Source organism: Vidua macroura, chromosome 1, assembly GCF_024509145.1.
Source record: "Vidua macroura isolate BioBank_ID:100142 chromosome 1, ASM2450914v1, whole genome shotgun sequence".
NCBI lineage: Eukaryota > Metazoa > Chordata > Aves > Passeriformes > Viduidae > Vidua > Vidua macroura.
In genome coordinates this window covers 103,177,635-103,191,729 of record NC_071571.1, presented here as the reverse complement: position 1 = coordinate 103,191,729, position 14,095 = coordinate 103,177,635, and the positions used below count along the sequence as shown (strand labels likewise).

At 43.0% G+C, this 14,095-nt stretch overlaps 1 protein-coding gene across 3 annotated transcripts in view; it reads left to right on the top strand.

The window, feature by feature from the left end:
• MTCL1 (microtubule crosslinking factor 1) overlaps positions 1–13,775 on the top strand; it is a 102,446-nt gene extending 88,671 nt beyond the window's left edge. For 2 of the 3 annotated variants that reach the window (XM_053988039.1, XM_053988047.1), the window contains 4 exons: positions 228–533; positions 2,791–2,822; positions 4,395–5,949; positions 12,519–13,775. In XM_053988039.1, coding sequence (XP_053844014.1) covers positions 228–533; positions 2,791–2,822; positions 4,395–5,949; positions 12,519–12,728 — 2,103 coding nt within the window. In that variant the 3' untranslated portion in view covers positions 12,729–13,775. Of the gene's footprint in view, positions 1–227; positions 534–2,790; positions 2,823–4,394; positions 5,950–9,494; positions 9,553–12,518 lie in introns of all 3 variants that reach the window. The other variant, XM_053988051.1, reaches the window with a different exon arrangement.
• The last annotated feature ends 320 nt before the right edge of the window (positions 13,776–14,095 follow it).

Genomic DNA, 14,095 nt, shown 5'->3' with positions numbered 1-14,095 from the left:
CATTTAGTCACTCAAAATCCCATGAGTAATAGCATCAAAGTTCTAGAGAAGTCTTTCTTTGTGGAACGACCAGTAGAGCAAGGCCAGTGTCCCTTGGAGGTGCACCCCTGGGGCAGGGCTGTAATCCCCAGGGCATGGGTGCCTTGCTCCTGGAGAAGGACGAGTTCTGCCAAATGCCATACACTGCAGAAGTAATTGCTGTTCCTTTTAATCTGCCTTGTCTCCAGCTCCAGAAAGAAGCGAGCCCACGGAGAGGAGGTGGTTTGATGTGTGACCAGAACGAGAGCAGCCGGCGGCCGTTTACGCCGCAGGGGAACCTCCGCGTGCCCCGTTCCATGGGGCCCAGGTCCTACTCTGATTCTGACACCATTCAGTTTGACGAGCGGTCGCTGTCCAAGCTGAAGGAGAGCGACCGGTGCAGTGCCACGGAAAACCTCTTCCTGGAATCACTGTCCCTCGACTCCCCCGACGAGCCTGATGAGCATCGCTCTCGGCACCTGGAGCGGGAGAAATTCTTGACTGGACTAACAGAAGTATGAGCTCTTCTACATTTTATCATGCTGTCATGTTATCTCTTCTGTCAGAATCAATACAGCTTCCCTGCTGAAGGAAATGAGATATTGTGTCACAGGCACTGCTTACAGTTACCCAGTAGTAAATTAAAAATGATGACAAGTTTTTATTCCTTCTTATAAGCTGATTAGACCAGTGTCAGTCACCTGAGAAACTGGGAGCCAACCTGAAGGTCCCAAAGATTGCTTCATCTTGTGGCCACTCATGTTATGTATGAGAACTATATTTGACACCACATATTGGCTTAGAAGGTCTTAAATCTTTTCCAATTGTAAGTAGATACATATTTATGAAGAAACATGGGCTTTACTTTGTTAGTAAAGCAGCAAGTGCTGTAGAGAGGCACTTCTGATTGTTCTGCTGTGGTTGCTTTCTAAACAGATCAGCATGAGTAAGTGAGATGTTAAAAAAAATAAAGTTATTTATCAGCAAAGTACCTACCCTGAAGTCACACCATAAAGCTATAAAGATATAAAACACAGTGCTAAAAGATGACAGCAGGAAATGGTGAATGAAGTCTGTGTCCTCCACCGTGGCAGACTTATTTTCATCAGTTCCAGATCTTCACAGATTGTGTACATTGTTTCTGAGTGAAACCAAGCGTCCCCATCCCCAAATGCTGATACAAAACTAAAGGATTGAGAAATCAAATTCTTCGAGAGGAAGAAGAGAAAAAAAAATTAACAGAGACAAGAAATGTGACTGCCCTTTTTACATAGCTGTAGTAGCTATGTGTTCCAGTTAGATTTTCTTCCCTCAGTGCCATAAGTGTATTGCTGGCAGTGTGGGACCCCATATTTATTATTTCTTAGCCTTTTTTTCATACATGTCCAAGTGCTCAGCGAAGAATGTTGGTAACACTATCAGGGAACTAAGTTTTGTGCTTAATTTTGATTGCTGTTCCCATTCCTTCAAATTCAGTCTGATTTTCAGAGAAAATCTCTTCCCTTTTCTGTTTTTCAGATATTACCATCATTAACAAAAGGGTGGGCAGCAAAATTTGTCCTTGGTGATATTTGCATAGCTTCTTTCCTTCAAAGCATATTTTAGGGAAACCTGGGCAAAGTCATTTTCCCTCAGAGGGTTTGTTGAAGCAAGACTGATTGGAGTTTAATGAGTAGCTTAACTGAGGATGCACAGAGGCAACTGCAGCTTGCTGACTCTACCTTTCACTTATTTTCTTTCTGGTACTAACTGCAGTAGAAGTCAATCCAGCCTTCACCCTGATTATGCATTCAGTTAGGTCAGATTTACTGACCTGCAGTAACTCCACTGAAGCCACCGACGTTATTCCAGAATTATACCACAGTGAATGCAAGGAGGATCAGTTTCCTACTATTTTTTTCCCTGACCCGGGATAAATACCAGAAAGGTATTTGCTGAGTTAAGCAGTGCTGTTTTTAAACAGTCACAGTTTGAAATGGACTTTTGGTGATGTTCTTGATTTCACAAGGTCAAATAAAATATGTACACTACCAATGCTCTTTTTTTTCCCCCCGATCCTATTTTCATTCCCTGAAGTTTACTTAGAAATATAAGTAAACAGTTAGAATAACTGTAGAGCAAATGCTTCAGAAGTAGCTATTTAAAACCCCAACTCATTAGGGGAATTGTCACAGGGAAATAACTGGGAAATAAAAACATCTTAATGCTGTTAGCAAGCTGTAGGTATTCCATCTACGAAACAAGCAAGTCTTCCCACACATTTAATATATCAAGCTTAAGGAATTTTAACTGGTGCCACTTGTTGGTTCCTAGAAAATGTATAATGAAATATTATGTCAAAAGAACTCAATTTATCTTTTATTTCAGCACAGCTAGGCTTCTAGCACAAAGTAGGTTGCCTCCACAGAAAAAAGTCACTCAAAAATACATAGTCTGAAACAATATATTGTAGGAAAAAAAGCCTTTTTTGTCCTACATCTATTTGTGATTGCATGGGAATATAAAAGTTCAAAGCTGTTGTAGATGTGGCATACAGGCTTTACCTGTGCAGTGTGTTATCCTGATGGGATTGCCCACTCTCCTGCCTAGGTACAAAGTGAAGAATATTCCCACTGGCACTTTAAGAATCTATATCAGAGAGAAAATCAGAGACTTTTTAGAGACAAACATACCTGGTGCAACTAATAGGAAGTGAATGACAAAATACCCATAAGCTAATGCTACCAACACCTTTAGAAATAACTTATCCTGCTTGTTTCTGTTTTCATTCAGGAGGAAGAAACACACAAAGGAAATCTTCAAAGGTGAGTAAAACTTGCAGTGGAAAGCCCAGCAAATACTCAACTGCTGGAGGTATAACTCTCTGCACCCAAGCTACAGGCCCAGGACACAGCCATGCCACCTCGTAAACAGCCTGCAAGCCAGATTAATGGGTTCACCCAGGGATTAATTTGTCTCAATATGCTTCAGTTCTACTCTGATTAACTTGTGCCACATTTAGCTGTCACGCACAAACTCTGTGAAAGTGCATGAAGCTGCAGCTTACCGTGAAATCTACTCCTGCCTTAGCAAACACTGCAGTATGCACTGCAGACATCCATATGTAAAGGAAAACACTTGGTGCTGAGGACATGATGTGCTGCTGCATGTCAGGGATATTTTGCTTTGGACTGGTTCTGGTCTTATCCCATGGGTTGAATCCCCACCAAACCCTAGAATGCATTAGTTGTGCTTCTGGAGAACATCTTCCAGTTCATTTTCATCCCAATGGAGTGAAACCTGTGTTCTCTGAGATTGCTCTCCTGATGCAAACCAGCACATTTTACTAGGAGAACCATTTAGAAACCATACTCACCTGAATCCCTAACAAAGACACACCGAAACTGCAGCAGGAGCTCTTGATTAAAAACTCACAATGTGACTTGGTTGTATCCTTTGAATCACTGATCCATGAAAACCACTGCTTGCTGACTTCTCAATGAGTTACCTCATTGAACCAACTCTGATAACTACACTCATTTACATTTTTATTTAGTCCCATTCAATTTTTTTTTCTTAATGCCTGTGAATTGTAAAAATGTGTAAAAAGCAGGAGAGCAAAGGACTCAGTATTATCACTTAGAGAGGTTCCCTTGGTTAAATTCCAGCATGAGCTCAACTCACAAAGTCAGTTCAATGTAGCAGTATTTCTGCTGGATGTCCCACATCACTGCACACGAGCTGTACAGTCTGGGCAGTCGCAAGGAGTGAGGATGGACTTGATGATTTGCCAGCAGGTCAGAAATACTCTACACTTGCTTTAAAAAGTATTGTCACAAACACTCATTTCCTGTGAACGGTATAATTCTGAGATGCATCCTACTGCTCCACATTACAGATATTTGCCTAGCAGTTATCCATGAGAAAGCAGTAAATCAAGAACCTCTAATAAACCATTTGGTACTTTTAATGGCACATCACAGATGTTTGTGTTCACAGCTCTATCAAAGATAATAAAAGGGGACTTAAATGAAAGAAAGGGCTAAAGGAAGGAAAAGTAGGAAAAAGTTTTTCACACAGAGGGTACTTGAGCACTGGAACAGGCTCCCCAGGGAAGTGGTCATGGTATCAAGCCTGCCAGAGTTCAGGGAGTGTTTGGACAATTCTCTCAGGCAAATGGTGTCATTTTTGGGGTATCCTGTGCAGGGCCAAAAGTTAGACTTGGATGATCCTTGTGGGTCCCTTCCAACTCAGGACAGTCTATGATTCAATGATTGAAGTGGTTTTATATGTAAGGAGATGGTGAAAGTTGGGTTTCCAGAGTTTGCTGGTGAAAATAAGTTACTCTGCAACAATTTCCAGGCACATGAGTGACTCTCTTGTGTTCCTCTCTCCAGGGCAATGTCCGTTTCTTCCATGTCCGAATTTCAGCGCTTGATGGATATTTCTCCATTTCTACCAGAAAAAAATTTACCTTCATCTGGCAGCAAAGATGATATAACACCTCCCTTGTCTCCTGATGATCTGAAATACATTGAGGAGTTCAACAAAAACTGGGATTACAGTAATACCAGGAACCATGGTGGGGCAGCTGAGAAGCCTGCAGAGGGCTGGGCAGAAAGGACAGAAACTGGAAAAGCCGGGAATGATCCTGCTTCAGATCCATTTCAGGCATCCTCATGGTACCTCACCACCAGTGTCACTATGACCACCAACACCATGACCAGCCCAGAGCACTGCCAGAAGCAGCCAACGAGGAGTCACAGTGTAAATGACAAAATGGGAGTGCGGGTATTTCACAGCCCACCGGTTGTCCGTAGGTTCGATAACTCAGTGATAGCTGGCAGTGAAGGGAAAAACCAGGCTGAGCCAGACTTCCTGTTTTCTGTGACCAAAGCTATGGGGAATGTCACTGAGACAAAAGGTGCTTCCTCGGATATGTTTGGAAGGTGGTCTTGTGACCTGGCCAAACACCATAAAGATTTTCTGGAGAACGGTCTTCATCCCATTGAGCGTCCTATTTGCACTACTGTGGGCTTTGCCTCACCCTTGCACAGCTTGGAGATGTCCAAAAACATGAGTGATGACATGAAGGAGGTCGCTTTCTCTGTCCGGAACGCAATACGCTCCAACTCCACAGAGCCTCAGTTTAAGGACACGGCGTGCCAAACCAACGGCATGAGAACGACGGGGACGCAGACCACCCAGACCATCAGCGTCGGCTTGCAGACAGAAACCCTACGCAGTATCACCAGCAGTCCACACAAGTGTCTGACACCAAAGGGGGGGTCCACGCCTGTCTCTTCACCATCCAGAAGCCTAAGAAGCAGGCAGGTGACCCCCGTCATTGAAAAGGTCCAGGCTAAGTTTGAACGTACATGCTGCTCCCCCAAATACGGCTCTCCAAAGCTGCAAAGAAAAGTCCTTCCCAAATCAGACCAGCCAAATAACCGGACTTTGCCTGGCACACCTCAGAAAGGATTCAGTGAGTCTGCTTGGGCTCGATCAACTACCACACGGGAGAGTCCTGTCCACACCACTATCAACGATGGCCTGTCCAGTTTGTTCAACATCATTGACCATAGCCCCATCTTTCATGAGACCTTCCAAAAATGCCCCAGATCTGGCAGCCGGTCCAGGTCAGCAGAACCCAGACCAGAACTGGGCACATTGCAGGAGCCATGTACAAATGCCCGTGGCAGATCACCCAGTCCTCTCCGTCTGGGGACAGAGACACAAAAGGAAGAAGGATCTGAGGTGACAAGTATTAGGCAGGACTTATCTGCTCCTCCAGGGTACACACTTGCAGAAAATGCTGCCAGGATCTTGAATAAGAAACTTTTGGAGCATGCCTTAAAGGAAGAGAGAAGGCTACCTTCACACAGCCCACCAAATCTTAGCAATGACAACAGCACAGGAGAAATTGTCAAAGTAGATCCAGGGTCCATAGAGGTAATGAATTTGCTTGTTTTTCCTCCTATAGCTAAGTGCACTCTTCTTTGAGCAAATGTGTTATGAGATCTCTTGCAGTCCTACTGAATATTTACAGTGAATATCCTAATCCTGTCCTGGTACCACCAGCAATTTCCAGTCATGAAACTTTGGATTAGTCACTGAAGAATGCATGAAAGAATTGAATTTCTATCCTGGCAGCTTATTTGGCTTGAAAGCATCAGAACAGTTTTATCCTTTATGGGATAAAAAATGCTTTTTCCCTGAACAGCTGGGATAAGGTTTTCTGTCACAAAACACACCACATGCTACAGATGCTCTGGGGACACTAGGTTTGAACAAATTTTTATGCTGGATGGAAAGGTAGATTCTTTCTCCTACACAAGAATGGGTCTTAACAAGTTTGTGTGAAAAATAGTCTCTACAGAACCCTGGAGCAAAACTTCAGGGCCTTCAGCATATCTTTCCTGAATGTATCTGATTAAGTTTGGTTCAGGGCTGTGAATGTGATTGAATGGCATGATGTTTGGTACTGGCTGCTGCTGCCTCACAAAAATAACAAAAATCAAAAAATACACACGTAATCAACTAATCTAGACGCATACCTATTTAGTGTTTAAGAACTCCTTGCTGGTATTTTGTCAAGTCATCATCTGTCTCAGCAAGTGTGCCCAGATGTTGAGGGTCAGTCTCAGGTGCAACAGCAATCAACAAAAATAGAAGGTGTAATGATGGATGAAAGCTTTCAGTTACCGGTATTTAAACCTCCTGTTTCTGGTGAACCTTTAGGAGCACTTGAGAGTCTTACTCTTAAGAAGCCCAGAAAAGCTGAATTATGCCCAGCTCTTACAAGCATATGTTGCCTTTCTGGTACAGCCATGAAAAGGGGTGTGTACTGCTGGTTGGTGACAGTCCCCAGGGCAGAGGCAAGCGCTCCTCATCCTCTCTGCCCTGTGCTGCCCCTTCAGCATCCTAGTCTTGTGGTGAGCCCTGGCTCCAGGGAAGCAGCTCCTTGACTTCTGCACACCCCATGCACCCCTGCACACCCCATACATCCACCTTGCCTTTGCTGGGCAGACTCCTACTACCCCTGCCTCAGATACCTCAAAAGGGAAGATTCAAACACCTCTTTCTAAGTCAACATTTGGCATGAAGGATTTCTGGGGACCTGAGTGCCAAAACCTTTGTTCTGCAGTTCGCCTTGCCCTAGTGGGTGGTTCTCAGTTCCTTTTTTGTAGGTATTGCTCAGAGGATGTGATCTTTTTTTCCTAACAGACAATCCAAACCTAAGGATTTATTCATATGTGCAGTTTAAACAGATATAAGCAGGGAAGTTTTTTCAATTAAAAAAGGAAAAGAAAAGAAACCACATGCAATTATAAATACTAGTGCGTGAAAGTGGTCTTCATGCACAAACCTCAGAGTTAATAAAGGTGGGAAGCAGCCTCATTTATTTGACATTTTCCAGCCATCTCTGTATTTTGTCCTTAGTTTGAAATACTGGGAATACACTACTTGTCTGTATTAGGAAGTCTGTTGTACTCTAAAAAGTTCAGTTCAGCTTTGCCTTCAAGGTAGCTCTGGAAACTCTCAATTTCCTCCTGTATCTTTTAACTGCCTCAGTAGATTTCAAATATAAATAGATGGATGTCATCCCACATCATCACAACTTCCTGTTGGCAAAACGCAAACTAGCAACAGTACCTGAGTTTGATGCACAGAGACATTTGGGTCAATGCTATTTAGCAAAAACTCATTGACCATCAAACTGGCAGAAAATTGCTCCTTTTTGTGAATTCTCAGTATCTTTTGCCTATTTTTTTTGAGTTATGAGCCCTAGAGCTAAGACTTGTTTCTCCTTGTAACTCCTACATGGCTGTTATGACTGTAGTCTAGATGCACAGGTTTTGTTCTTTGGCTGCTCCTAACATTTCTAAGGAATGTGGATTGAAAAGGAAACTGGTGGGCATTCACGCAATGAGCGTAGCTTTTCCTGAGATGGTGGTCTGGAAAATGTACTCAAGGGAAGCATGGGTTTGCTGCTGAAAAAAATCCACCCACAAATAAGTTTAGACTCTGCAGGTGCCTTGAGTTATTTGTGGATTACCCTGACCCCACAAATTACACTTTGTACAAAGTCTCTTAGCACATTTTGTACAAAGCCAGACACAGCTGTGCAGGGAATTATGATCTTGAAGGAGGCAGGTTTGTGCTTGGGGCAGCACTGACACAATGCTTCCACCCTCCTGTAGATTCCTGCTCTGCTTCCCTCTGACCTGTTGGTTTCTGGCCAAGTCAAGTGCCCTTCTTACCACCAAACGCCTTCTGGGTTCTGCAGCCATAGCATATTAATGACTTTTAAACTTGCATGCAGCACCTGTTGGTGACTTTTCCTCAATTTGAGCTTCTGACTTGTTTAGTTACATAATTTCCTTCTTTATTCCTGCTGCAAATATGAAATCTAGTTCATATATTTATCTATTTATGTACATGTGCATGTGCATGTGAGTGCATATGCATATAGAGCAGCAATAACTTTGTGTTTTCTGACTTTCCCAGAGCTGCTTACAGGCAAATTCATATCCACATAGTGTGGCCTACTAGTGTCATATCCTGCTAATTCACAAAACCCCTATCTTAGGTGCATATTGTAGGATTTATACATTTTATTATTAAAAATGCAGATTAGCATTACCTAACTAACAATGTAAGAGCTTTAGAAACATTTTTGCTTTTATGACTAGCAAGGGTGTAGATCATGGAGGTTACACAAGAGTCCTGGACTGGGAGTCAGACTCATTTCTGGAGACAACACTGTGAAAGGACCATCCACACAGACCCACAGATGAGAGAGCAGGTGCTGCATCCTCTGCTCGCCAAGGCAAAGCAATTTCCACAGGCTTGTCACTGAACCATTCAGCATGGGATAGGGAATGTTGAAAATCTGGGAAGGTGTTGACAGAATTAAAGGGCTTTTGGTTAAGCTTGAGTTTCCCATCCAGCATCACTGCTGAAGAGAAACAACAGAGAAAGGTGAGGCAAAGAGTTGTCATGAAACCTGAGCAATAGAAGTGTATGCAACAAACAATAACAACCATTTTCTTGCTTGTTAAAGATTTCCTAAGCAGAAACTCTCTCTTGAAATCAAATGAAGGGGAAAAAAATACAGCTTTATTCCTCTCATAGTAATGTGGTTTTTCCCTAGCCCCAATCAAGGTTGGCAAAGAAAAACAGATATCTTTCTCTGCTGAGTAGAAATGTTTGGTTTGTTTATTGCTATGTCCACTTTTGAAACTGTGCTAGGATTGTAAAAGGTTGGTTTGTTTGCTTCCTTTCTTTCTAAGTCTTTTTCTTCCAGTGGCTTGGCTTTTAATTTTGATTATTAGTTTCCCTGTGATAACACTGGTAACATGATCTGAATGAGTAGTAACATCGGGAGACTTCTTCCTTGCAGACATGAAATCTTCACTTTAAAAAAATAATCAATTAAAACAGTTCTTTCCAACCTACTTGCTTTCTTTTTCTTTTCTGTCTGTTCTGTCCAGAACCAAACTGTCTTATTAACTACCCCCTGGGGACTCTAACCCTGCCTGCCTCACTGCTGTAAGTCCTTTCTACCTTGTTTCCAGAGCTTTACGAAGGCGGTCATTCTTGAACATGTGGGTTAACAGAGGGAAATAAATGACCACAACTCCAGAGGTATCGGCACGCACCTGACATCCCTGTGGGATTCTTTGTATGTGGCAATCAGGAAGAGCTCAGGATGGGAGCTCATCTGCTGTGTCCTGCAGCAGCACAGGCTGGGAAGAGGTCACATTAAGTCAAAATTTGTGCTGTTGGGGTTTTTTGCTAAGCTTTTTAAAAGTGGCAAAATTTAAGACCGACACAAAGGTGTGCAAAAATGCTGGGGAGGGATTCAGATTTGTGACAAACTTTTTTTCTTTTTTTTTTTCTGACAAATGCACAGCACTCCACAGGGCTTCTGACTGCCCCAGAATGCCTTCCCTCTAGTTCTGGCTACAGCAGCAGGTGGAGAGGGCTGAGAAGGGGCTTCAGCACCAGCCTGGGGCTAAAGGTTAAAGTCACCTTTGCTCATTAAGCAGTTCTGGGCCCAGTTCTGTCCAGTGGCTGCGGCTGCCACAGTAGAGGGAAGACACTGTGCAGACATAAGTTGTGACCATCCATTCTGCCTCAGAGAGAAGAGAAAACTGTTTTCTTTATTTATTAATATAGACATAGCCATGGTGGCTGACAGCCTGTTTTAGGAAATAGCTAGAAACTGAAGCTGAATTAATCTTTCCCATTTTCTGTGTTCAGGCTAAGAAATGCTGCCTATCCACCTACACCTCTGAGCAACTACCAAACTAAACTACCCACAGGTTATCTATTTTTTAAAAAAACATTTCTAGCTATGACAGCTACATGTAGTAAGCTCTCCATTCTGCAGAGTTTCTTGGATTTCCACGCTGCAGCAGAGGGGTGACTGACTCAGCAGCCAGCACTTTATAAGATTTTGCTGCCAGTCACTTTTGGCCCTGGGGCAACATGCATCACCAGCACAGCCTTGTGTGTTGCTGGGCATGTGTACATCACAGATAAGATGCGCTTAACCTTGCTGTTTGGTAAAAGCTGACCAACATCTGCAGGCGTGCTGGAGAGAGGCTTTTGAACGGGGAGGCAGCAGTGGAAATAAATTTTGTTATCTCTGTGCTAACTCTGATTTACTGCTCTGAAACTAGGATAAAGCATCCAGGAGCAAGCAGCACTATAAAGATATCATTTTAAGCCTCCTTTTTGAAAGAGGCTAAGACAAAACCCGCAAATCTCATAGCCTCAATTCACTGTGTTGTGCTGCCCATGACTGTTGCTGCACAGATGGATTTCTCTTAACAAATCTGAGTCTAGTGGCAGCTTTCACAGACCATATGCTGCCCCAGGCACAATGGGATAAGGTGAAGTAAGGACACACACTCAATCTTTTTGTTAGCACCAATTTCTATTTCAGCCTTACTGCTGTTTTAGCAAGGGTTGTGAGGTTTATGGCACAGAGATGGGGTGGGGGGTGAGGATGCAGAGAGGAGGGGGTGCAGGCTGAGGTGCTCTGCAAGTGCTGAGGGCAGCTGGCCATAGCTCTTTCTCAAGCACTGGTGTGCAGCTGTAGGTCACCCCATTGGCTGCATGCTGCCCAAAACACCGGAACTGACCTTTCACTGAGGCTTCCCTGAGTCCAACAATGCACTCTCTCCAAAACAGGTGTCAGCAGCTCCGTTTCTCATACCTCAGCTCTATGTCTTCAAAATTGGTCTTTCTGTCCTATGACATTCTTGTTTGGTCTTCCACTGCAATTGAGAAGTTCAATGTCGTATCACCTTGTTTGTTCACTGTCAATCACATCATGTTACCTGTTCCAATGTTCTCCACCCTTAGTCACTATTCTCCTTCTCCATGGGAAACAGTGTGCTGAATCCTGGCCTCCCTGCTGCCTTGGTATCCCTGTGTTTTACTGTGCCACAGCTTTTCCTTTGCATTGTATCACTTCTGGTCTCTCTCTTCATTTATTACCGGTTTGCATTCTGACTTTGGTTTTTATTGAACTCCCCTGTACATTCCAGTGACTGCTGCTTGGTGTACACATTGCTAGATGCTGGGAAACTGCTCTGACTGGCTTTTATAAATTTCCAAGTATGCAGTGAAATTCAGAAGTTTGGCTTTGGCCCTATGAGACAGACTTGCTTCCACAGTCCCTTATCTTGATGTAGGGAGCATTCAGAGTAAGGCAGAAAGTGCAACTGTACTTTGAGCAAAGTCTGTGAATATTAAAGGCATTACCAACTTAGTGCCAGGGTGAAAAATCACAACTGCATACTGTTTCTAATTGCAAAGGCAAGCTAACCAAGCCAGAACAGTGGAAACTTGGTGAAGGAATAAAATTTCCAATTTCTTCCATTTCTGTGAATGTTGCCTTTAACGTAGACTACCTCTGAATCCTGTAATTCAGGCTTCAGCAGCTGGCAATTAGAAGTAGTGTTCCAGAAAATGAAGTCTGTAGGTAAGCCTCATCTTTAACACAGCTGGAGATCATAACTATCCCTGTAGTCATTATTCTGTGCTAAGAAGTCTCCTGCATGTCAAGTCTGAATTCTGAAGGAGAAAAAAAGGAGATATAGGTTGATTTTTTTCACCTGTCTTGCAAATGCCAAACCTAGTCTTTTTATGCCAGGTCAGAGCAAAGAGTTAAAGTGTTGAATAGTGGATTTTCCTGAATTATTATGCAAATGTACTTTTCAGATCTTCTCTTTCTAGCACAAGGAGAAATAGCAATTGAAAGTGTGTCAGCTACTCCAACTCACCCTCTTTCTTTCATTGTCTGCTTACCTGTCCCATAAATCATGGACTCACATGCAGATACCTGGAGCCCTCACGCAGCCAGGTGTTCGCTGCTTGCTTTTGTCCCGCGCCGTGACACACGCTCAGCTTTAGTTTGGCCGTTTTGTTTCTTAATTCTTCGCGCATCCCGACGGTCTCTAATGCAAGTCACTAACCGCTGTTTTGCTCTCTTGGCTGCCAAGGAACTGCCTTGTTCTGCACTAGCCCCGTCCCTCCAACCCTGCTTCTCCCGGCCAGAGAGACCAGCGAACCGGCGCCCACCGTCACGATGGGCCTCACATTCCCCTACTGCCTCACAGTCGCAGTCCACCGGAGACCTGACTTCCTCAGAGGAGTGTGGAAGCAAGGAGCTGCTGGCAGAGAGCCCCAGTCAGGGAGGCGAGCCGGCCTGACTCCGCACGGGAACAGGGCGGGCCACCACTCGCCTCCGCCAGGTCGCCCGCCAGCCGTCTCTGCCATGAAGGAGGGAGGTCCGCTTGGAGAGGTCAAAGAATGTTCTCAGACACAGCTGCTGAATGTGCAACCTGGGAAACAGAGGTGTTTCTAGAATGAAACAGTTAATGTGCCTGTAATAACTTAATTTTTTTCATAGCTGAGAGAACTATTTTTGTCTCCATCTTTTCTACATACAGAATATTAACAAAAACAACAAAAAAAAAAGGGTTAAAATGATATAAAAGTAAGATTTAAAATAAAATGTAAATTAAGTTTTAAGGGAATTTGAATACGTGCTCGCGCTCTCTCCAAATACTGACTGCCTTTTGGTTATATTTGCACTGTTACATTTTCAGTTTTAGTTTTGGGTATTTTGGGTTGGTTTTTTTTTTTAATTTCATGTAAAACTAGAGTCTTAAGTTAATTTTATTCTATTTTAATGTCAGTGTTATCGGTTTTTAAAGGTAAGGTTCTTAAAGATGCTTCAAATCTCTGAAGCGATACCTTTTAAGTAGTGAAGAAAGCCATTAAGCTCGTTCACTAGACTTGTAATTAATTGAGATGGAGGGGAATACAGGTAAACACAAGTAAATGTGTAAAAAAAAAAAAAAGAAAAGAATGCCTCAGAAAGTCTTACAGAGTTAGCTGTAAAATACACCTACAATACTTGACTTGCATGCCTCTGGGTCCTCGCACTTTAGTGCATGTACATACTGCTACTGTACCATCACATAAATGTGAGTCAATCTGTTTCACTGTAATATTGTTGTGAATTTACCTGTACTGTACTTTTATTGTTGGTATTCTTGCATTGACTATACAAAAAAGAGTTTTTAAATTATTGTTAGCAGTTCAACTGGCTATGTACAGCGTTTACTGAGAACTTCCTTTGTTTTGGAAAAACCATGGAAATCTCTGGGCATACTAAATTGTAACTGGTCTTGTTTAAGAGTCTGTTTGAGACCATGTGAAGTGGAAATAAAACCCTCAGTATTTACAAGCTACTCGAGTGCTTCATAATGTTTTTTTTTTATGATAGTACTTCCCAGATTCATTTAACTGGGGGACATAAAAGCCCCTGAATTCCTCCTTTATTCATAAGGGAAGAAAAAAGCTTCCTTATATTAAATAAATCACAGCAAAACCAAATATTATGCTGTGCTTCACGGACTCCTGTGAACACTGGATCAGACCGTGGGAAGCTTTCTAAATTCCCTCCCTGAACTCCACAAAACATCTACTCACACAGGTTGTAGGACCCATCTTCTCAGTTTCTCTGAGGCCCTATGGTTTGTTGTTTTCTCACTCATGGCAGTGAAAACCA